General features: G+C 40.1%; 1 protein-coding gene across 1 annotated transcript in view; it reads left to right on the top strand.

The window, feature by feature from the left end:
- LOC142301576 (store-operated calcium entry regulator STIMATE-like) overlaps positions 1-12,759 on the top strand; it is a 228,704-nt gene extending 215,945 nt beyond the window's left edge. Inside the window, exon 8 of the mRNA XM_075342599.1 lies at positions 11,582-12,759. Within this exon, the coding sequence (XP_075198714.1) occupies positions 11,582-11,620 (39 nt within the window). The 3' untranslated portion in view covers positions 11,621-12,759. The remainder of the gene's footprint in view (positions 1-11,581) is intronic.
- Positions 12,760-21,188: the final 8,429 nt, after the last annotated feature.

Genomic DNA, 21,188 nt, shown 5'->3' with positions numbered 1-21,188 from the left:
ATCAGTACACAAATACCAGACACATCACAGAGTGGTATTAATAGTTCATAATATACTCCTCCCCAAGTTTAGGAGACTCGCAGCACTGGTAGTAATTGACCCACCATTCGTAATAAATTGCCCAAAAATGCTAATGGGTCTTATTAATGCTTATTAATATTCCTGGTCACAAGGGGCTAGTATCAGTAATACCACCCTTTAATATATCAAAGAAATGTCATCCTGATACAAGGTCATAAATAGGGAATCTATAATACACACACTCTCCATCATATCATATATTATTCAAGGTATATAAATGACCCACAGTGATAAGTTTATAGTGCATTAAATCAGACAGTTGAATATAACCGTAGATGTTGGTAGGGTACTTTACTATTTGTTGGTAGTCTTCCTGGGCTACAGTGGATGTAAATGAGTAGATGTCAATACTCTCCCAAACTTAGCAGATTAATAAGTATATGGTGTCTTGGTGTTGTGTAGGTAAAAAACACACAAGTCCTTCACCCAAGTGAAGTACAAATGGATCTGGAAGAAATGAGAAAAAGGGGTCATGAATCAAGAAGGAACCTCAATTTCGGTGAAGGAAACCTACTGATATGGGGTTGTTTCACAGCCAAAGACGTTGGATACTTCAGTAGGATTGATGGAGGTCTCAATACTGAGTCCATGTGAGTATCCTACAAGACGAGTTAATTCATACCCTTGAGTACTATGGGTATGAAAAGGATGACATCATATTCCAGCAGGACAAAGACCTAAAGAATACATCGAGATTGGCGAAAAAATGGTTCAGTAACAATGATGTAGAGGTGCTGGATTGGCCTCCACAGTCCCCAGACCTCAACCAAATCAAACCCTTGTGGGTAGAGTGTAGGAAAAACCTGTATACATACCCAGAGGCCTGAGATCACATTTTGGTCGCAAAATGCTTGAATCTGTTTGAGAGGATGCCCAGAAGGATAGAGGCAGTGTTGAAAGCCAAAGGTGGTTTGCAAAATACTAATAAAATAATATTAATTAAAATTTTGATTTCTAGAAGCAAAACAGGAACAATGCAGTGACATAAGAAAGTGCTTAACTAATCATATGCTAAATAGTTGCAAGTCAAATTTATGTATAGGATTGTCTATAAAATGAAGGTAGTCTCACATTCAAAGCTGAAGTGGAAAGGGAGATATGGAGCCTGAAAGTTAAAAGTTCAAAACATTATTACCCTTTTGCTTGTTAGGGTACTACACTACAAGGACATAAAACCTAAAAATGAGTGATAAAACTGAGCAGGTGATAATTAGGCCCCACTTTTAGTCATTCTGCAAGTTTGTGAAGCAGTCTTGTAGACATCTTGCAAAGATCACATCACATGCATAAAAGGAGTCTGTTAGTTCAAACTGACAAACGTATCATATAAACTAAGCATATAGCCTTGTAGGTGATATAGTCCATTTAAAAATGCTATTTAGGGTGCTTGGTGCACCCTTGGTGTGGCCAGGAATCTCGGTACACCTTTCCACACACAGATTTTGCATGCACTGCCTTCCTCACTGGTGACTTACTGCGTGACATCTGAGCTCTCTCCAAAGACTGTGTTCGCTCTAGGTCAGTGCTGTCAATCGTCTGTGAGGACTGTGTCATGCAAAACCAGTAGCTTGAACTGTGCATAGAGCCACTTAGCAGTGGTGTACATATAAATCATATTGCCCATAGCATTAGTTCTAATTGCCTCCCTAGCCCTCCAAAAAAAAAAAAGAAAAATTATACAGTCATATGAAAAAGTTTGGGCACCCCTATTAATGTTAACCTTTTTTCTTTATAACATTTTGGGGTTTTCCAACAGCTATTTCAGTTTCATATATCTAATAACTGATGGACTGAGTAATATTTCTGGATTGAAATGAGGTTTATTGTACTAACAGAAAATGTTCAATCCGCATTTAAACAAAATTTAACCGGTGCAAAAGTATGGGCACCTCAACATAAAAGTGACATTAATATTTTGTAGATCCTCCTTTTGCAAAAATCACAGCCTCTAGTCGCTTCCTGTAGCTTTTAATGAGTTCCTGGATCCTGGATGAAGGTATATTTGACCATTCCTGTTTATAAAACAATTCCAGTTCAGTTAAGTTTGATGGTCGCCAAGCATGGACAGCACGCTTCAAATCATCCCACAGATGTTCAATGATGTTCAGGTCTGGGGACTGGGATGGCCATTCCAGAACATTGTAATTGTTCCTCTGCATGAATGCCTGAGTAGATTTGGAGCGGTGTTTTGGATCATTGTCTTGCTGAAATATCCATCCCCTGCGTAACTTCAACTTTGTCACTGATTCTTGCACATTATTGTCAAGAATCTGCTGATACTGAGTTGAATCCATGCGACCCTCAACTTTAACAAGATTCCCGGTTCCGGCATTGGCCACGCAGCCCCAAAGCAAGATGGAACCTCCACCAAATTTTACTGTGGGTAGCAAGTGCTTTTCTTGGAATGCCGTGTTTATTTGCCTCCATGCATAACGCCTTTTTGTATGACCAAACAACTCAATCTTTGCTTCATCAGTCCACAGGCCCTTCTTCCAAAATGTAACTGGCTTGTCCAAATGTGCTTCTCCTTGTGCAAAGTGCGTTGTATTGTTGACCGATGCACATTGACACCATCTGCAGCAAGATGAAGCTGCAGGTCTTTGGAGGTGGTCTGTGGATTGTCCTTGACTGTTCTCACCATTCTTCTTCTCTGCCTTTCTGATATTTTTCTTGGCCTGCCACTTCTGGGCTTAACATGAACTGTACCTGTGTTCTTCCATTTACTTACTATGTTGCTCACAGTGGAAACTGACAGTTTAAATCTCTGAGACAACTTTTTGTATCCTTCCCCTGAACAACTATGTTGAATAATCTTTGTTTTCAGATCATTTGAGAGTTGTTTTGAGGAGCCCATGATGCCACTCTTCATAGGAGATTCAAATAGGAGAACAACTTGCAAGTGGCCACCTTAAATACCTTTTCTCATGATTGGATACACCTGCCTATGAAGTTCAAAGCTCAATGAGGTTATAAAACCAATTTAGTGCTTTAGTAAGTCAGTAAAAAGTAGTTAGGAGGGTTCAAATCAAGAAATTGATAAGGGTGCCTATACTTTTACACCTGTCAAATTTTGTTTAAATGCGGATTGCACACTTTCTGTTAGTACAATAAACCTCATTTCAATCCAGAAATATTACTCAGTCCATCAGTTATTAGATATATGAAACTGAAATAGCTGTTGCAAAAACCCAAATTGTTATGAAGAAAAAAGGTTAACATTTATAGGGGTGCCCAAACTTTTTCATATGACTGTATATTTAGCAGTCATGAAGCCACTTCGTGTTCTCACCAGCAGTTCTCCCTTTTATGGCCATAATATAGTATGATCCCAAAATTGCCTCACATCCACACACACTGAGTAAAGTATCCCATGGTGAATCCCTCCCCAGTTTCACCATTTACGTTCAGTATAGTAAATGATGACTCCACAGTGCTTCCAGCAAAGTATGTCCCCACAGCGCCACTATCACAGTATAATACCACCATAGCATGATGCCCCCAAAATACCTCCATATAGTATGGTATCCCCACAGTTCGCCCCACAAACAAACACACCGTATCATAGCCCCCAAATAGTATGATAGTGTGGCGCCCCTGGGACTTCAGGCGCCACAGGTTACTGCACCTCCATTTAGGTGTGGTACTTATCCCGGGTCTAAGGAATGTCAGTACCGGTTTCACCAACATACACATACATAAACAGTGGGTTGCCCTCCCCAATGGGGACCGAGTCTGGTCACAGAAGGGGATTACCACAGTGGTTGGGTTTACAGGACGCCACCGCACTAGGGGCTCCTGATCCACTGGAACCGGAACTCAGGATCAGGGAAAGGCAACCACCAGGGGGTGTTAAGAGCACACAGTGGGAGAAGCAGGTTGACCTAGTGAGAGTAGTGAACCGGCCGGTGGCAGCGGCTGGGGGCAACAGCTTCCAACACACAACACCACTTAAAAAGGACAGCTACAGACACCGATCAGAGCGGACGTGCTGCGAGGCAGCTCTGTGGGCCAAAGCGTTTCAACACGGTCGCTGGGGAGAAGCAGTACAGAACCCTAGGGCAGGCATACTTCAAGTTGTCTACCAACTTTGCAAGGGTCGCAGAAACAGGCTAGAAAGTCACCGGACCTGTCCCACCATTCCTGGAGCCAAATAGCATATAGGATCCGGGGCTGAGGTCTTTAACCAGCCCCATTGCGGAACCGCGCTATCAGCATACAGGATGGGACACTTTACTGACACCGCGGTCCCTAAGTGCTTCACGCCACAGGGATCCAATACTTTCATAGGCTGACACACTGGACCTGACCTTTCACGGATTTGTGATCGGCTGGAGCCCATCGTGGCAGAGACTGGTACTCTGAGGCAGCTCCTGAACTACCAGTAATATAAAAGACCTGCAACCGCAGCCCCTGCCTCTGCCTCTCTTTTGCTGGCCCCAGCGCTGCGGTGCCAATGGGGACTACCACCACCCCCGTCCGTCCTCCATCATCCTCCCCGGGGTAACTCCGGTCCACCTGTGGGGAGCGACACCATCCCGGCTGTGACCTTCACTATCATCCCTGGCTGTGTACCACAGGTGGCATCACGATCATAAAAGACTTTCCTAACCGTCACTACCACTCTCCATCCTTCCTCCCGTTCACCGCCTTCCCTCTCTTCTGTACGCCTCGGGGTCACAAGACCGGTCCAGGCCAGCCCGTGACGACACAGAGGATCTGCACCCCCGGCCTGGCGACGAGTCAAGTGAAAACTCCTCGACCCCAGGGTGTTACAATAGCCTGTCAGTATGATGCCCGCACACAGTGTGAAGGCCCCTCACATAGAATGCGGGATCACACTCAGTATTGGAGCCCTTCGGTCCTCAAGTCAATTTGGGGTCTCTCACAGTACCCACAGAACATCACAGCTGTCCAAGCTAGGTATCCCTCTGTCAAGCTATTCTGTTATTTTTTCCTATCTATTCTAGCTGTTCTTTTTTTATATCTATTCTATATGTTCTTTCTATCTAGCTATCTATTCTTTCTATTTTTTCTATCTATCCATTTATTCCAGCTATCTATCAATTTTCCTATCCTATCATATTTTGTTTCTCCTTTAAAAAACCTCCTTTAAAAAACGCATTAACAAAAACGCCAAAAACTCACCTACATTAACCCCTTCAGCCCCCGGGCACTTTCCGTTTTTGTTTTTTGCTCCTTTTCTTCCGAGAGCCGTAACTTTTTTATTATTCCATCAATCTTGCCATATGAGGGCTTGTTTTTTGCGGGACGAGTTGTACTTTTAAATGAAACCATAGGTTTTACCATATATTGTACTGGAAAACAGCAAAAAAATTCCAAGTGTGGAAAAACTGCAAAAAAAGTGTGATCGCACATTAGTTTTTGGGATGTTTTATTCACCGTGTTCACTATATGATAATACTGATGTATCTATGTGATGCCTCAGGTCGGTGTGAGTTTGTAGACACCAAACATGTATAGGTTTATTTGTATCGAAGGGGTTAAAAAAATTCACATGTTTGTCCAATAATAGTGTCACACGTTTTGCGCCATTTTCCGAAACACGTAGCGTTCTTATTTTTTGGGATCTATGGCTCAGTGACAGCTTATTTTTTGCGTCTCGAGCTGACGTTTATAATGGTACCATTTTTGCGCAGATGCTACGTTTTGATCGCCTGTTATTGCATTTTGCGTAAAACTTGCGGCGACCAAAAAACGTAATTTTGGCGTTAGGAATTTTTTTGCCACTACGCCATTTACCAATCAGATTAATTGATTTTATATTTTGATAGATCGGGCATTTCTGAACACGGCAATACCAAATATGTGTATATTTGTTTATTTTTTAACCCTTTAATTTTCAATGGGGGGAAAGGGGGGTGATTTGAACTTTTTTAGGTTTTTTGTTTTTTGTTTTTTTTTATTTTTAAACTTTTTTTTTACTTTTTTTTTTTATTTTACTAGTCCCCCTAGGGGGCTATAGCGATCAGCAATCCGATCACAATTATCTATCTGCTGATCACAGCTATACAGCTGTAAACAGCAGATTCAGTCACTTTGTTTTTCCCTCTGCTCTCGGCCGAGGGAAAATGAAAGTGAAACATCATAGCTGCAGGCGTCATCACATGACCCTGTGCTACGATGGCAACCACCGATAGTCACATGATAACGCACGTGACTTCCGGTGGGGGCGGCGGTAAGTAAAAAAACATGGCCGCGCGCATTTAGATCTTGCTGCCAGACTTTGGCAGCAAGATTTAAGGGGTTAATGGCCGCGGGTGGAAGAGATTCCACCCACGGCTAGCAGGCACACATGTCAGCTGTTGAAAACAGCTGATATGTGTGCCGACCGCCGCCGCCTGCCCGCGGCAGGGGGCGGGGCTTAATGGGACACGATCCTGGACGGATAGATCCGTCCAAAGTCGTGAAGGGGTTAAAAGCCTTGTTTTTTTTTTTAAATTTCCAGGTTCTCTGTGACAAGGTGCAGTTTTGGTTGCAGTGTGTGTGCAGAAAAAACTGCAGCGTGCGCATATAGCCTAAGACTGGGAGCAGGGAACTAGAAGCACCACTCCCGTGGTAAAATAAAATAAAAATTGCTGGGGTGATAAAAGAGGTGAAGGACCCGTGTAGAGACGTTAGGTAGCTCAGGGATCAGCCACAGGCGAGGTGGTGACCCCTCTACCTGATCCCTATCGTCAGGGTCTGCCTTTACTTATTCCCTGATTTAATCCTCTTGTGTCGCACACCAAGCATTTCCTCGCTTCGGTGTGACACTTGCACTCCTTGGATATTAGTTACTGCTGCATCTAGTGTATGTGGTTAGGTGGAAGGCGTCTTTCTGTCACCCAAGGTCTTCCATACTTTAATATACTCTGGATGTGCTATTAGTCTGTAATACAAATACCCTTAAAGCCATAATTTCTAAAACACATTATCTAAATATTCCCAAAAGTAACTAATTATGATTTGTGTCTACAAAGTAAATGAGTATATAGAAATCTGATGCATGTAAACATTTCCAATGCTAGATCCTATCAGAACAAAAAGCATAAGAAGTGTTAAATATTTCTAATAAAGTGTGGGCTAAAAGTGCCACTGTTTTTTGTATAGCTGGGAGCTTATGTGAGTGTTTCTTTTGCACAGTTGAAAACCATACTATGTCAAAGACTGTAATTTGTGCCAACTATGAAGGTAGTGCTGGGCTGGCCTTATGCCAACACTGTGCACTTGGTGACTTTTGTTTAGGCCTTTATAGTGGTTTGGCTTCAAGTTGAGCTGGAATGATACTAGCAAGTTAATTTTTATAAAAGGAAATAACTTTTCATCTCCAAGTAAAAGTGACATTTTCCATATCTTTTGATCAGATTTTCTGAACACAGAGAGAATTATTCTGCACACTGTATCCTCGGATTCTGTCCCATTGGCTTTCTGAACTTCTGTTACTGACCTTCATTCTCCAATTCTCACTATTTCTTATCCACACAACAATGGTTCTCCTCAGATCTGTGTTTGCATGCAGTTCCCATGGTAATGCATTTCCAGATTGTTATCTTACTAGTATAAGTATCTATGTCACACACCTTCATTTTCGACTTCATATAATCATGATCTCATCTTGTTATACATAATACCCCCATACATCTGCTGCTTTAGTGATCAGAATGCTAGTTTATTCTTCTGGTAATTCACAACATTCATCATTGTACCATGTTGCAAGACCTTACCCTCTCGAAACAAGCACTGTTGTAACAATTTTTAGGAACTGTTATACGTTTTTTTGCAAATTAATCACTTTATTTTGCTTGTGTTACTCTGTAAACAATTACTGCCGTTTTAGAAAACGTGGGTGGAATAAAAAGTAAAACGATAGCATAGGTATCCTGTACCATCTAGTAAATTGCATTTCTATTACATTTTCATCCAAATAACAACAACACTTTAATCCCTGTACAACCAATGAAGAACAAAGCACATTATGAGCAGATGTCAGTTCACACATCATAATGTGCTATGTCTGTCAAGGATTAATATTTTATATATATATATATATATATATATATATATATATATATATATATATATATATATATATATATATATATATATATACAGTTAGGTCCAGAAATATTTGGACAGTGACACAAGTTTTGTTATTTTAGCTGTTTACAAAAACATGTTCAGAAATACAATTATATATATATATAATATGGGCTGAAAGTGCACACTCCCAGCTGCAATATGAGAGTTTTCACATCCAAATCGGAGAAAGGGTTTAGGAATCATAGCTCTGTAATGCATAGCCTCCTCTTTTTCAAGAGACCAAAAGTAATTGGACAAAGGACTCTAAGGGCTGCAATTAACTCTGAAGGCGTCTCCCTCGTTAACCTGTAATCAATGAAGTAGTTAAAAGGTCTGGGGTTGATTACAGGTGTGTGGTTTTGCATTTGGAAGCTGTTGCTGTGACCAGACAACATGCGGTCTAAGGAACTCTCAATTGAGGTGAAGCCGAACATCCTGAGGCTGAAAAAAAAGAGAAAATCCATCAGAGAGATAGCAGACATGCTTGGAGTAGCAAAATCAACAGTCGGGTACATTCTGAGAAAAAAGGAATTGACTGGTGAGCTTGGGAACTCAAAAAGGCCTGGGCGTCCACGGATGACAACAATGGTGGATGATCGCCACATACTTTCTTTGGTGAAGAAGAACCCGTTCACAACATCAACTGAAGTCCAGAACACTCTCAGTGAAGTAAGTAGGTGTATCTGTCTCTAAGTCAACAGTAAAGAGAAGACTCCATGAAAGTAAATACAAAGGGTTTACATCTAGATGCAAATCATTCATCAATTCCAAAAATGGACAGGCCAGAGTTAAATTTGCTGAAAAACACCTCATGAAGCCAGCTCAGTTCTGGAAAAGTATTCTATGGACAGATGAGACCAAGATCAACCTGTACGAGAATCATGGGAAGAAAAAAGTTTGGAGAAGAAAGGGAACGGCACATGATCCAAGGCACACCACATCCTCTGTAAAACATAGTGGAGGCAACGTGATGGCATGGGCATGCATGGCTTTCAATGGCACTGGGTCACTTGTGTTTATTGATGACATAACAGCAGACAAGAGTAGCCGGATGAATTCTGAAGTGTACCGGGATATACTTTCAGCCCAGATTCAGCCAAATGCCGCAAAGTTGATCGGACGGCGCTTCATAGTACAGATGGACAATGACACCAAGCATACAGCCAAAGCTACCCAGGAGTTCATGAGTGCAAAAAAGTGGAACATTCTGCAATGGCCAAGTCAATCACCAGATCTTAACCCAATTGAGCATGCATTTCACTTGCTCAAATCCAGACTTAAGACGGAAAGACCCACAAACAAGCAAGACCTTAAGGCTGCGACTGTAAAGGCCTGGCAAAGCATTAAGAAGGAGGAAACCAAGCGTTTGGTGATGTCCATGGGTTCCAGACTTAAGGCAGTGATTGCCTCCAAAGGATTCGCAACAAAATATTGAAAATAAAAATATTTTGTTTGGGTTTGGTTTATTTGTCCAATTACTTTTGACCTCCTAAAATGTGGAGTGTTTGTAAAGAAATGTGTACAATTCCTACAATTTCTATCAGATATTTTTGTTCAAACCTTCAAATTAAACATTACAATCTGCACTTGAATTCTGTTGTAGAGGTTTCATTTCAAATCCAATGTGGTGGCATGCAGAGCCCAACTCGCGAAAATTGTGTCACTGTCCAAACATTTCTGGACCTAACTGTATATATGTGTGTATATGTATATGTATATATATATATATATATATGTATATATATATAATATATAATTTGTTGGAGGGTTTTTTTTGTCATTCTGTCCGTCCGTCCATCCAACCATCCATCTTTATATAGCTTTAGTAAGGTAGGGCGTTAGCTTGGGGAACAATTACTATAGAAATAAGCGATAGGGTATGGGAATTTGCGTTAGGCACTATTTTAGGGACTTTGAGCTTTATAAAATGTGTGTGTGTGTGTGTGTGTGTATATACAGTATATATTAAAAAAATATATAAATTTATAGTGCAATGGCTGCACGTCTGTATGAGGCTTCCACCATGATCTGTTCAGATACAGACCGCACGAGTGAGTCAGACAAGCAGTTTTTACTGATGTCGTTCTCAGCCGCCGCTAGTTCTAGTGATAACAAGTCTCAGCAACAGCTCAGTAGGCGTGAAAATGCTCAGTCTAGCTCTAGTGCCACTGTAAGTGACTTGGTGCCCACAGAATCATACACTCTGTGCTCGCCAGAATTTACTTCTGTCACAGGTGTCCATGTGCACACTTCAGGGTTTAGGGAGGTTAATTTTTTCCTGAAGAATTACTAAACTTTATGGTTGAGCAGGCCAATTCAAATGCAGCCCAATTACTGCTAACCACCCCACATCCTACTACTCAAAAATTAGTATCCAGTTTCTCAACATGGGTCTGATAAAAAAAATAACACACCTACCATTAGATCTGATTGGTCATTTGGCATACTGTGTGACACCTCTTTGTACAAAGAAATTGTGGCCCTGCAACGATTTGAGAGCATTCTGCAATTTCTATACTTTGCAGAAAACTCAAATTGCCCCCTTCCCAATGACACCAGCCATAACCGATTTTACAAAGTCAGGCTCCTAATAAATTATTATTATTTATTAATCTGTGCACATATATACCCTCCCCACCAAAAAAAAAAAATATATATATATATATTTATATATATATATACAGTAACCGTGTAAATTTGGTGCCCGCTAAATAACTCAACACAGCCGTTAATGTCTAAACTGCTGGAAACAAAAATACGTACACCCCTAAGTGAAAATGGACAAATTGTGCCCAATTAGCCATTTTCCCTCCCCAGTGTCATGTTATTCATTAGTGTTACAAGGTCTCAAGTGAATGAGGAGCAGGTGTGTTGAATTTGGTGTTATCGCTCACACACTCTCTCGTACTGGTCACTTGAAGTTCAACATGGCAACTCATGGCAAAGAATTATGAGGATCTGTAAAACAGAATTGTTACTTTACATAAAGATAGCCGCATTCCCGCAGGCCCCAGGAATGCAACTTAAGACATCGCTGGAACCGCACCGCATCGGAGGTGAGTATAGGCTTATTTATTTTTATGGGTTTGAACAAGGGGAATGAGTAGGGGTTGTCCAAGTGGATACACCAAATTTACACTGTTATACAAGCAATACACTGACTATTTTACATTTTATCAAAGTCATATTTTCAATGTAGTCCCATGAAAAGATATAATCAAATATTAACAAAAATGGGAGGGGTATATTCACTTTTGTGATATACTGTATGTGTCTTTAAAATGTGGTAGTCAACTGTATTCCGCTTTAGTTTCAGCTTTAAAGTAGAAATTAAGCTTCACAAAGCTACAATTCATATGACTATAATGTGTCTAATGTTCTATGATGCAATATATAATGAAAACTTTGCTTCTGATTTCAGGCCTTGCTTGGATCATCACCTGTTCGTACATATTGTTAGCATGACGGTTACCAATCCAGTTCCTTATTGCTTGTGATTATCACTGCTGAGATGAGTGGATCCAAGTATGTTAATAAAGAACACATCAACGTGGACATTACAACAGTTAAGAACAAGCAGTGAATGAAGAACATGGAGAGCACAGTATGTTCACAGTGGCATTCAGCATATGCGAAGACTCGGAGACTAACCGCTATGTTCCTTCCATATTATGTGGCATTTGTTGATGGTTCTTTGAGACATTTTCTCTTTATTTTTGTGGTATTTTTTTCAGAGGACCAATAAGAAATCTGGTAGGCAAACTCTTGGATAAAAAGTAGTGAAACGAATTTGCCAAACTGTTAGGTATGTGCACACGATCCAGAGACACTGCATTCTAGACGAATTGTCAGCCCTCCTGCGGAGCTGCGACTGTTCTACGCAGGAGACTGCAACTGCCCGTGCACACTATCATGGTTCGGGCCACTGCAAACATTCACTGTATTCTCCCTGCGAAGAACACTTGCGTCTTCTCAGCATAAATTGACCTGCTGCGGCTCAGGAAGCGGGCCTACATGGAAATTTTACGTTGTGGGAAAAACTAGCACAGTGGGCATGGGATTTCTATAAATTCCATCCACTGTGCTTTTACTGCAGCAAAACGCTGCAAACCCTGATCGTGTGCGCATACCCTTACAGACATGCCTTTAATAAGATTCTATTGCTTAAAAAGTAAAATGACAACAGAGATGTCCTTTGGTTCTGTACATACTAAATCTAATTAAACCGTCCATTTCATCTTATCTAGTTAAGAAGTGTTCGCAGTAAGGTAAAAGTTATGTTCCTTCAGTTTCTGTTGACCTTAATATGCTGCTCTGTGCTACTTTGTAAAAATAAAACTGAAACTTGTCAAAGATTCCATGGCGCTTAAAATCAGTGTGAATAGAGCCAATAGAAATGTGTTTTTTTGTCTAACTCAAAATATATTTTTATGGTTTAAATTTATATTTGTATCCATAAACCTTTTATAAAATAATATTAATGATGAAATGTAAAACAACTATAATATAACTGACTTCCTTATGTCAAACATTGCATTGTGGCTTGCAGATGGCTTAGTGGTTGCAGTGCTTGGGTGCTAGATTAAAATCTCAAGAATAACAATGTGATTGTGTTGGTTTCCTCCTATCGAATTAATAGTGCTATATAACTGAAAAAAATTAGATTTCTGCTCTTTTAACCCCTTCACCCCCAGCCTGTTTTCACCTCCTTGACCCGGTCAATTCTTCCAATTCTGACCAGTGTCACTTTACGATGTGATAACTGTGGAACACGTCAATGGATACAAGTGATTCTGAGAGTGTCTTTTCATGACATATTGTACTTCATATTAGTGGTACATTTTTTATGATTTTTTTTATGTTTACTTGTGAGAATATCGGAAATTTGGCAACATTTTTTCCAATTTTAAAACTTTGAATTTTTATGCACGTAAACCAGAGAGTTATGTCACATAAAATAGTTAATAATAACATTTCCCACGTGTCTACATTTTATCAGCACAATTTTTGAAATATAATTTTTTCTTTGTTATTGAAGTTTTAACCCTTCTAACTTCCTAAGTAATTTCTCATTTTTCTAAAAAAAAAATTTACAAAACGTTTCTTTTAGGGACCACATCCCATTTGAAGTGACTTTGAGAGGCCTATGTAACAAAAATATTCAAAAGTGACACCATTCTAAAAACTGCTCAAAACCACATCCAAGACGTTTATGAACCCCTTAGGTGCTTGACAAGCCATAAAGCAATGTGGAATGAAAAAAATCAAAACTTTACTTTTTCCCAGAAAAATGTTACTTTAGCCCATAATTTTGTATTTTCACAAGGGTAGCAAGAGAAAATGCACCTTACAGTTTGTTGTGCAATTCCTCCTGAGTACACCGATACCCCATATATGGTGAAAAACTACTGTTTGTGCGCACGACAGGGCTCGGACGGGAAGCAGCGCCATTTGACTTTTCGAATGCAGAATTGGTTGGAATTTGTAGATGGACGCCATGTCACATTTGGCAAGCCCATGATGTACCTAAACAGTGGAAATCCACACATATGACCCCATTTTTTAAACTACACTCCTCAAGGAATTTATCTATATGTTTGGTGAAAACCTTGAACCCCCAGGTGCTTCATAAAATTTTGTAACGTTGAGCTGTGAAAATGAAAACAATGCGTTTTACCACAAAAATGTTGCTTTAACCCCAAAGTTTTCATTTTCACAAGGGTAACGGGAGAAATAAACCATACAATTTGTTGTGCAATTTCTTGTGAGTTCACCAATACCCCATATATGGTTGAAAACTACATTTGCAGCACAATGCAAAACTCAGAAGGGAAAGAGCGCCATTTTGCAGTGCAGATTTTTCAGGGACGGTTTGCAGGTACCATGTCACATTGGCACCCTCAAAATGAAATTGTCTAAGGGTGTAGTGAGCTTATTGACATGACAGGTGTGTCCACAAAATATTTTACTATTGTGCGGTGAAGAAAATATAATTACATTGGGTTTCTTCCAGTTTCTTTCCAAAGAAATACTGATAGGAAATTTAGATTGTGAGTCCCAATGGGGACAGTGTTTGCCAGTGTATTTAAAGCACTGTGGAATAAATGGTGCTACATAAGTGAATAAATATTATGATATATTATTACCACTAAAATGTTGTTTTAACCCCAGATTTCCAATTTTCACAAAGGGAATAGGCAAAAAAACACTTCATAATGTCTCCTCAATTTCTCCTGAACGTGGCAATACCCACATGTGACTGTACAGTACTATTTGGCAGGACTCTGGAGGGAAGGAGCACCATTTGACTTTTGTGGCACAGATTTTCCTAAAATAGTTTGCAGACTCGATTGAAGAGCCCCTAGGTGCCAGAACAGCAGAAACCCCCTCGAGTGACCACATTTTGGATATTATATCCCTCTGCATTTCTGTAGTGAGAAGAGCCCTTTTCATTTACAGGGTATGTGAAAATTCCGAACCTTGTCGTGCACCCAATCAATACTTTTCAACCACATATGGGGTATCAGTGTAAAGTCTACAACACATTCTCTGTTTCATTTTCTCATGTTATCCTTAAATCCTGAAAATGTAAAATTTGAGGGAAATTAATATTTTTGTGGGGGAAAAACTAGCATTTTCATTTTTTCCTTCCACGTTGCTTTAATTCCTGTGAAGCACCTAAAGGGTTAATAAACTTCTTGAATGTTGTTTCAAGGGTGCAGTTCTAAAAATGTTGTCACTTTTGGGTATGTTCTGTCATATAAGCCCCTCAAAGCCACTTCAAATGTGATGTGGTACCTAAAAAAAAATAGGTTTTGTAAATTTTGTTGGAAAAATGAGCAATTGCTCATAATCTTTTAACCCTTCTAACTTCCTAACAAAAAAAAAAACATTGTTTCAAAACCTGTGCTTATGTACAGTAGACATGTGGTAAATATTATTTAATAATTATTTTGTGTGACATAACTCTCTGGTTTAAGGGCATAAACATTTGAAAATTGAGAAACTTTCAAAATTTTTGCCAAAATTCTGATATTTTCACAAAAATGTCAACCTAAATATTCCCCTAACATGAAGTACAATGAGTCACAACAAAACCAACTCAGAATCACCGGGATCCGTTGAAGCGTTCTAGAGTTATTACATCATAACGTTACACTGGTCAGAATTGTAAAATTTGGTCTTGTTACGAAGGTGAAAACAGGCAATGGCGATAAGGGGTTGAGCATGTAGCCATGGTGTATTAAAAATAAATAAAAAATTTTTAGTCATTATAGCTGTAAAATGACTACAATTTCAAAGCTCCTTCATCCTGTCCACATTGTGTCTTACACAGTGTACCACTCGATGCAGTCATTAATTATGATTCTTCATGTGTACATGTTTTTTGCACTTCAAAAATTGCTTTTTCTTGGCCTGAATTCCTTACCTGCTGGGCAGTTCCTCAAAACTGATTGCATTTTAAGCCTATTTAGGTAGTTATTCACACAGTGATGACAAGTATGATACATGAATTTTCTTGTTGAAGGTTTCACTTTTACCCCACATGTAAGTATGAACATGTACCAAAGGTCTTCTCACCACAAGTGTGTTGAGGACTTTCAATTTGTATTCACAGGTTTCTCAATCCCAAATATAATAACAATCCAACAATGCATAGATAATCCCAGCAGATTTATCTTATTTTTAATCATTATGGTATAAATCTTAAAAAAAAAAAATACAGGACCCCATGAATTGGCTTACGTTTTGGCTGTTTATGCCTTATTCATGGCAATTATCATCCATTTTGGATTCTATCCAACAGAAATTTCAAAAATATATCCAAGATTGAGTATTAGATTACGCTAACAAAGAATTAAATTCAGCTGTCCATGCCTTTGCTCTTACAACCTCTATTAATCTTACCAGCTCGGTGATGTAAGAGCCCCTTTTATAGCCTTTGGTTGGTCAAGATTATTAGATGACAATATCAGGTGATGAGTTTCTAAATTTGAGGTGGCACAGCTTTTTTTTATATAAAGTATTGGGATTATCAACATTTGATGCTTATTATTTTTTATTATTATTATTATTTTAACGCCATTTATTCCATAGCGCTTTACAAGTGAAAAGGGTATACATAAAAAAGTACAATAATCATGAACATTACAAATCAGACAGGTACAGGAGGAGAGAGGACCCTGCCCACGAAGGCTCACAGTCTACAGGAAATAGTGGAGGATACAGTACGTTAATCTATATTAAAAGGAATCTGTGACCAGGGATTTGCTATTTAATCTGAGAGCAGTATAATATAGAGGAAGAGAGCCTGTGATTCCATGGATGTGTCACTTAAGGCCGCTTTACATGCTACAATAAATCTTACGATGTGTCGGCGCGGTCACGTCGTAAGTGACGCACATCCGGCATCGTAAGTATGATTGTAGCGTGTAAAACCTCCGTGCAATTGCGATTGAATGAAAATCCGTTCATCGCATGCACGTCGTTCATTCCTCAAAGATTGAACGTACGGTTGTGCAATGTTCCCGAGGCAGCACACATCGCAGTGTGTGACACCACGGGAACATTGAACGACAGCTTACCTCCATCCGCGGCTCCCGTCGACAATGCAGAAGGAAGGAGGTGGGCGGGATGTTTACCGCTTCTATTGGCCGGCTTCCGCGTGACGTCGATGTGATGCCGAACCACCCTCACACTCCAGGAAATGGACGTTCGCCACCCACATCAAGGTCGTATGGACGGGTAAATACGTGTGACGGGGGTTAATCGTTTGTGCGGCACGTTTAACAAATTGAACATGCCACACATACGATGGAGGCGTTGCAAATCGCATACGATATCGTATGCGAAATTGCAACGTGTAACGCAGGCTTTACTCAGCAGTTTGCTGTAGTTTCCGTACAATCACTGTTTTATCAGCTGGAACTGATCACTAGAGTCCTCCTGCTTTATGTAACTCTGCCCCCACCAGCAATTAGCAGCTTTCTGCCACTTTGGCAGGTTTCTGTGTACAGTGTACAATTTATCAAAGTATGCAGACACATCGCTAAAATCTGGGTCTCTGTCTCTACATTATGCTGCTCTCGGATTCCATAGCAAAAACCTTCTGACAGATTGCCTTTAATTCTAATAGTAAAAAAAAAAAGCTGATTTAAACTATTCTGTGACATTATGCATTAATGAAAATGGGGAATCACCTTTTGTGCCTTTTTAACAAAATGAACAAGCTAAGCTGAAAAAAGAATTACGACACACTGTTTTCATGTGCCTTTAGGTTTCACACTATGTGTAACATGGCTCATTTGCTACATTTCAACTAATAAATTAGCATTTTACTCCAACAACTCCTCAGCTGCTATTTTCTGATGATGGTATCAAGTGATTTATAATAAAATTCAGTGTACACGTCGTAGCAGTCATTAAACCTGAAACGGTGGGCATGTATTTCTTAAATGCAACTATTATGTGGGTGAAAGCACTGAAACATCACAAAATTAAGTATTCCATTAATTAGTAGACTTTGAAAGTCTGTAGAGAAGTGTCATAAAGCAGATTTCATGTTTACATTTTTGTGAGCTTAACCTTTCCCTTCCTATCTGAATTGCTGACCCTTTATCCTCTGCTTATAGAGTAGTAATTTATTATTGCACGAGGTGTTGGGGGTTGGTTATTATCCTTAATAATTCCATCTCCAATCTGTACTTTAATTCAAGGTTTACATGAAAGTCCAAATAATAAGCCATGTAAAAAGAAAGTGATCATTTAGAATGTGTCAAACTGGGTTTATAGGGAATATTTATTTTAGTGTTTTCTCCAAAATGTATAACCGTATTTATATTGAGCATTTCTTGATCTGTATTATAACTATCTGGTTCCTGCAACATACATGGAAAGAATCAACCTGGACAGTGCAGTTAAATAAGCACTTTCTGTAGCTGCAGATTTCTGAATATTCACAGCATGCATATCACACTGTCAGGACTCTTCAGTGCAAGCGACGAGAGTGGGAGGTCATGTGACCACAAGTATGCATACTTCCGGCCACACCCCAATTAGATATGCACAGCCTTGCTCAATAGAAGTGAATTGTATGTTGTGGAGTTTAAGGAGTTGTCCGACATTAGCTTACCAAAAAATGTTGAGTTTATCTGTGCTGTATTGTCATATAAAACACCCCTACATTGTTATTTTTTGTTTTCTAACTTTTGTTCCTCTTGAATTCTGACTTTATTCTCTGCAGCTCTTTGTTTACATTCAGCTCCAGCAAATTGACAACTTCCTGTGCTAAACCTCACAGTCAGAGCTGGCACCACCCAGCCTCAGTGTCCAGCCCCGCCCCCTGCGAGCCCTCTGCACACACATTCCCTGTCAGTATTCTGCCCCAGCACCTGAGCTGTTATCACTTTAGCAATGGAAATAACAGCCCCACATCGGGCTCTGCACCACACACACACACACACACACACACACACATCGGGCTCTGCACCCCACACACACACACACACACACACACGGCGCTCTGTACCGACCCCCCCTCACCATCGTTCTGTACCGACCCTCGAAGGGGGTCCCACGACGATCCATACCATAGTCAATGTCCCAGTCAATGAAGAACAGAATGTTCCCCATTGGCTGGGAGAGCAATGCAGTGACCTGAGCTAACATCAATAGGTCAGCCCAGGTCACTGCAGGGAATGACTAGTGCTGCTGTTAGGAGGTTAGATGAGATCATTACCTGCTGTGACTATCTCCTGCACGCCTGACGTCAGCGCTGTCACTGACTTCTACGCCTGCCGCGTTCTCAACAGTATCACCTGTGACGTCACCGCTAGTGACGTCAGAACGCAGCGGGCATAGAAGGCAGTGACAGCGCTGACGTCAGGAGTGAAGCGAGGATCTTCACAGCAGGTAATGATCTCATCTAACCTCCTGACGGTAGCACTTGTCATCCCCACAGCTGCCACACTGCAGTGTGACAAGCTGCTGATACTGCAGTGCGGACAGACGCGGGGCTGGAGCGGGCCACAGACCGCATGGGCACTCCTGCTATCCAGAGCAGGGGGCCCGGTACTGGCGGTGACACCGTGGTCGGGGAGAGTATGGGGTGCCGGTAAATGTGTGGGAGGGTGCAGGGAAGGGGGCGGAGACCCCACACACTGTACCCGCCCAGCAGGGCGACAACAAGCTGTTCCCAGATTTGCATGTCAACATGGTCCTGCCCATGTTGACATGAAATGACCGGAAGCAGCAAAATCGCGGCAAGAGAGGTCACATGGCTGCTCTGAGTTGGGGGAGAGGGGCTGACAGCAGGGCAGGTAAGTGCTCACTATCTACTTATCTGCCCCAATGTAGCCCAATAGGGTAATAATAAAAAAAGTCAAAATAAGCCGGATAACCCCTTTTAAGTATGAATATTACATACATGCAGTCACATGAAGAATCCTGACAGCATGCAATGTACACGCTGTGAGAATTCTGATATCTACAGTCACACAGAGTGACCACATACTCTTATTTAAAAGCTGGACAACCCCATTAAGGTATACCTGATCCGCTAGTATTCATAACCACACAGAAATAGTTAACTTCTTAACTCAATAACATTCAGGATCTGTCCTTTATGTCTGCCGAAGAATTTAATAAATGGAAAAAGAGGTAAAGGCAGACTGATTAGATCATTCTCCATGGTTCAGTGAACCAGAGGCACTTGGCACAAACAGAGATATGTCGTATTTTAGTCCATTATCTGGGTAAAAGCATACCACAAGTCTTTATTTAAGAATCTTTAGAAATATATTGGATACTAGAATATTATTATGATGGATTATAGTTTACACAAAATGTCAGGTTACTGATATAGATAGATTGACCCTTTAAGGAAACACAATTTTCATATTTATTTTTTTGCCAACATAAAGAATGATTCAGTTTTTTGCAGGTACAGTTTTTACAAGGAACATTTAATCTATTCATTTTATTTATTCATTTTTTTCATTGTAGAACACAATTTTCCTTTTTTCTGTTGTGCAGTTCGCTAAAGACCAATAATAACACATTAATAATAAATATTGCAGGGGCGGGCAATTAATTTTTACAATGCCACATAAGAGACCAACTGTTGCAGAGGGCCAAATAAATGTTAAAATTAATTTTGTTCAATATTATCATTAAAATATTGTTATTTTATATTAATATTAATTTTATTACTTACAATTTAGCAGATCAGAACCACATAATTTCCCGATTTTTATAAAATTGATAAAAAGAAAATAGAAAAACATACTTCTCTTGTTATTCAGCCCTTGCACTATGAACAACAGTCACTACAAGAAAAAACAGTAACACCCACACATGGTATTCTAGACCCCATAGCCCCCCATTAATAGAATGATGGCCCCCCACAGCCCTGCACACAGTATGTGCCCCCTAAAAGTATGATAAGATACACAGTAAGATGGCCCCAACAAGGTATAAATGCAAAGTGTACTTTCCCCACGGCAGTATGATCCCCAACACAATATGATGGCCCCCACAACCACCCAAAAAGTATGATCCTACACACAGAATGATCCCAACCATATACAGTTAGGTCCAGAAATATTTGGACAGTGACACAATTTTCGCGAGTTGGGCTCTGCATGCCACCACATTGGATTTGAAATGAAACCTCTACAACAGAATTCAAGTGCAGATTGTAACGTTTAATTTGAAGGTTTGAACAAAAATATCTGATAGAAATTGTAGGAATTGTACACATTTCTTTACAAACACTCCACATTTTAGGAGGTCAAAAGTAATTGGACAAATAAACCAAACCCAAACAAAATATTTTTATTTTCAATATTTTGTTGCGAATCCTTTGGAGGCAATCACTGCCTTAAGTCTGGAACCCATGGACATCACCAAACGCTGGGTTTCCTCCTTCTTAATGCTTTGCCAGGCCTTTACAGCCGCAGCCTTCAGGTCTTGCTTGTTTGTGGGTCTTTCCGTCTTAAGTCTGGATTTGAGCAAGTGAAATGCATGCT

The sequence above is a fragment of the Anomaloglossus baeobatrachus genome, chromosome 4 (assembly GCF_048569485.1).
Source record: "Anomaloglossus baeobatrachus isolate aAnoBae1 chromosome 4, aAnoBae1.hap1, whole genome shotgun sequence".
Classification (NCBI taxonomy): domain Eukaryota; kingdom Metazoa; phylum Chordata; class Amphibia; order Anura; family Aromobatidae; genus Anomaloglossus; species Anomaloglossus baeobatrachus.
This window is presented reverse-complemented; position numbering and strand designations above follow the sequence as displayed.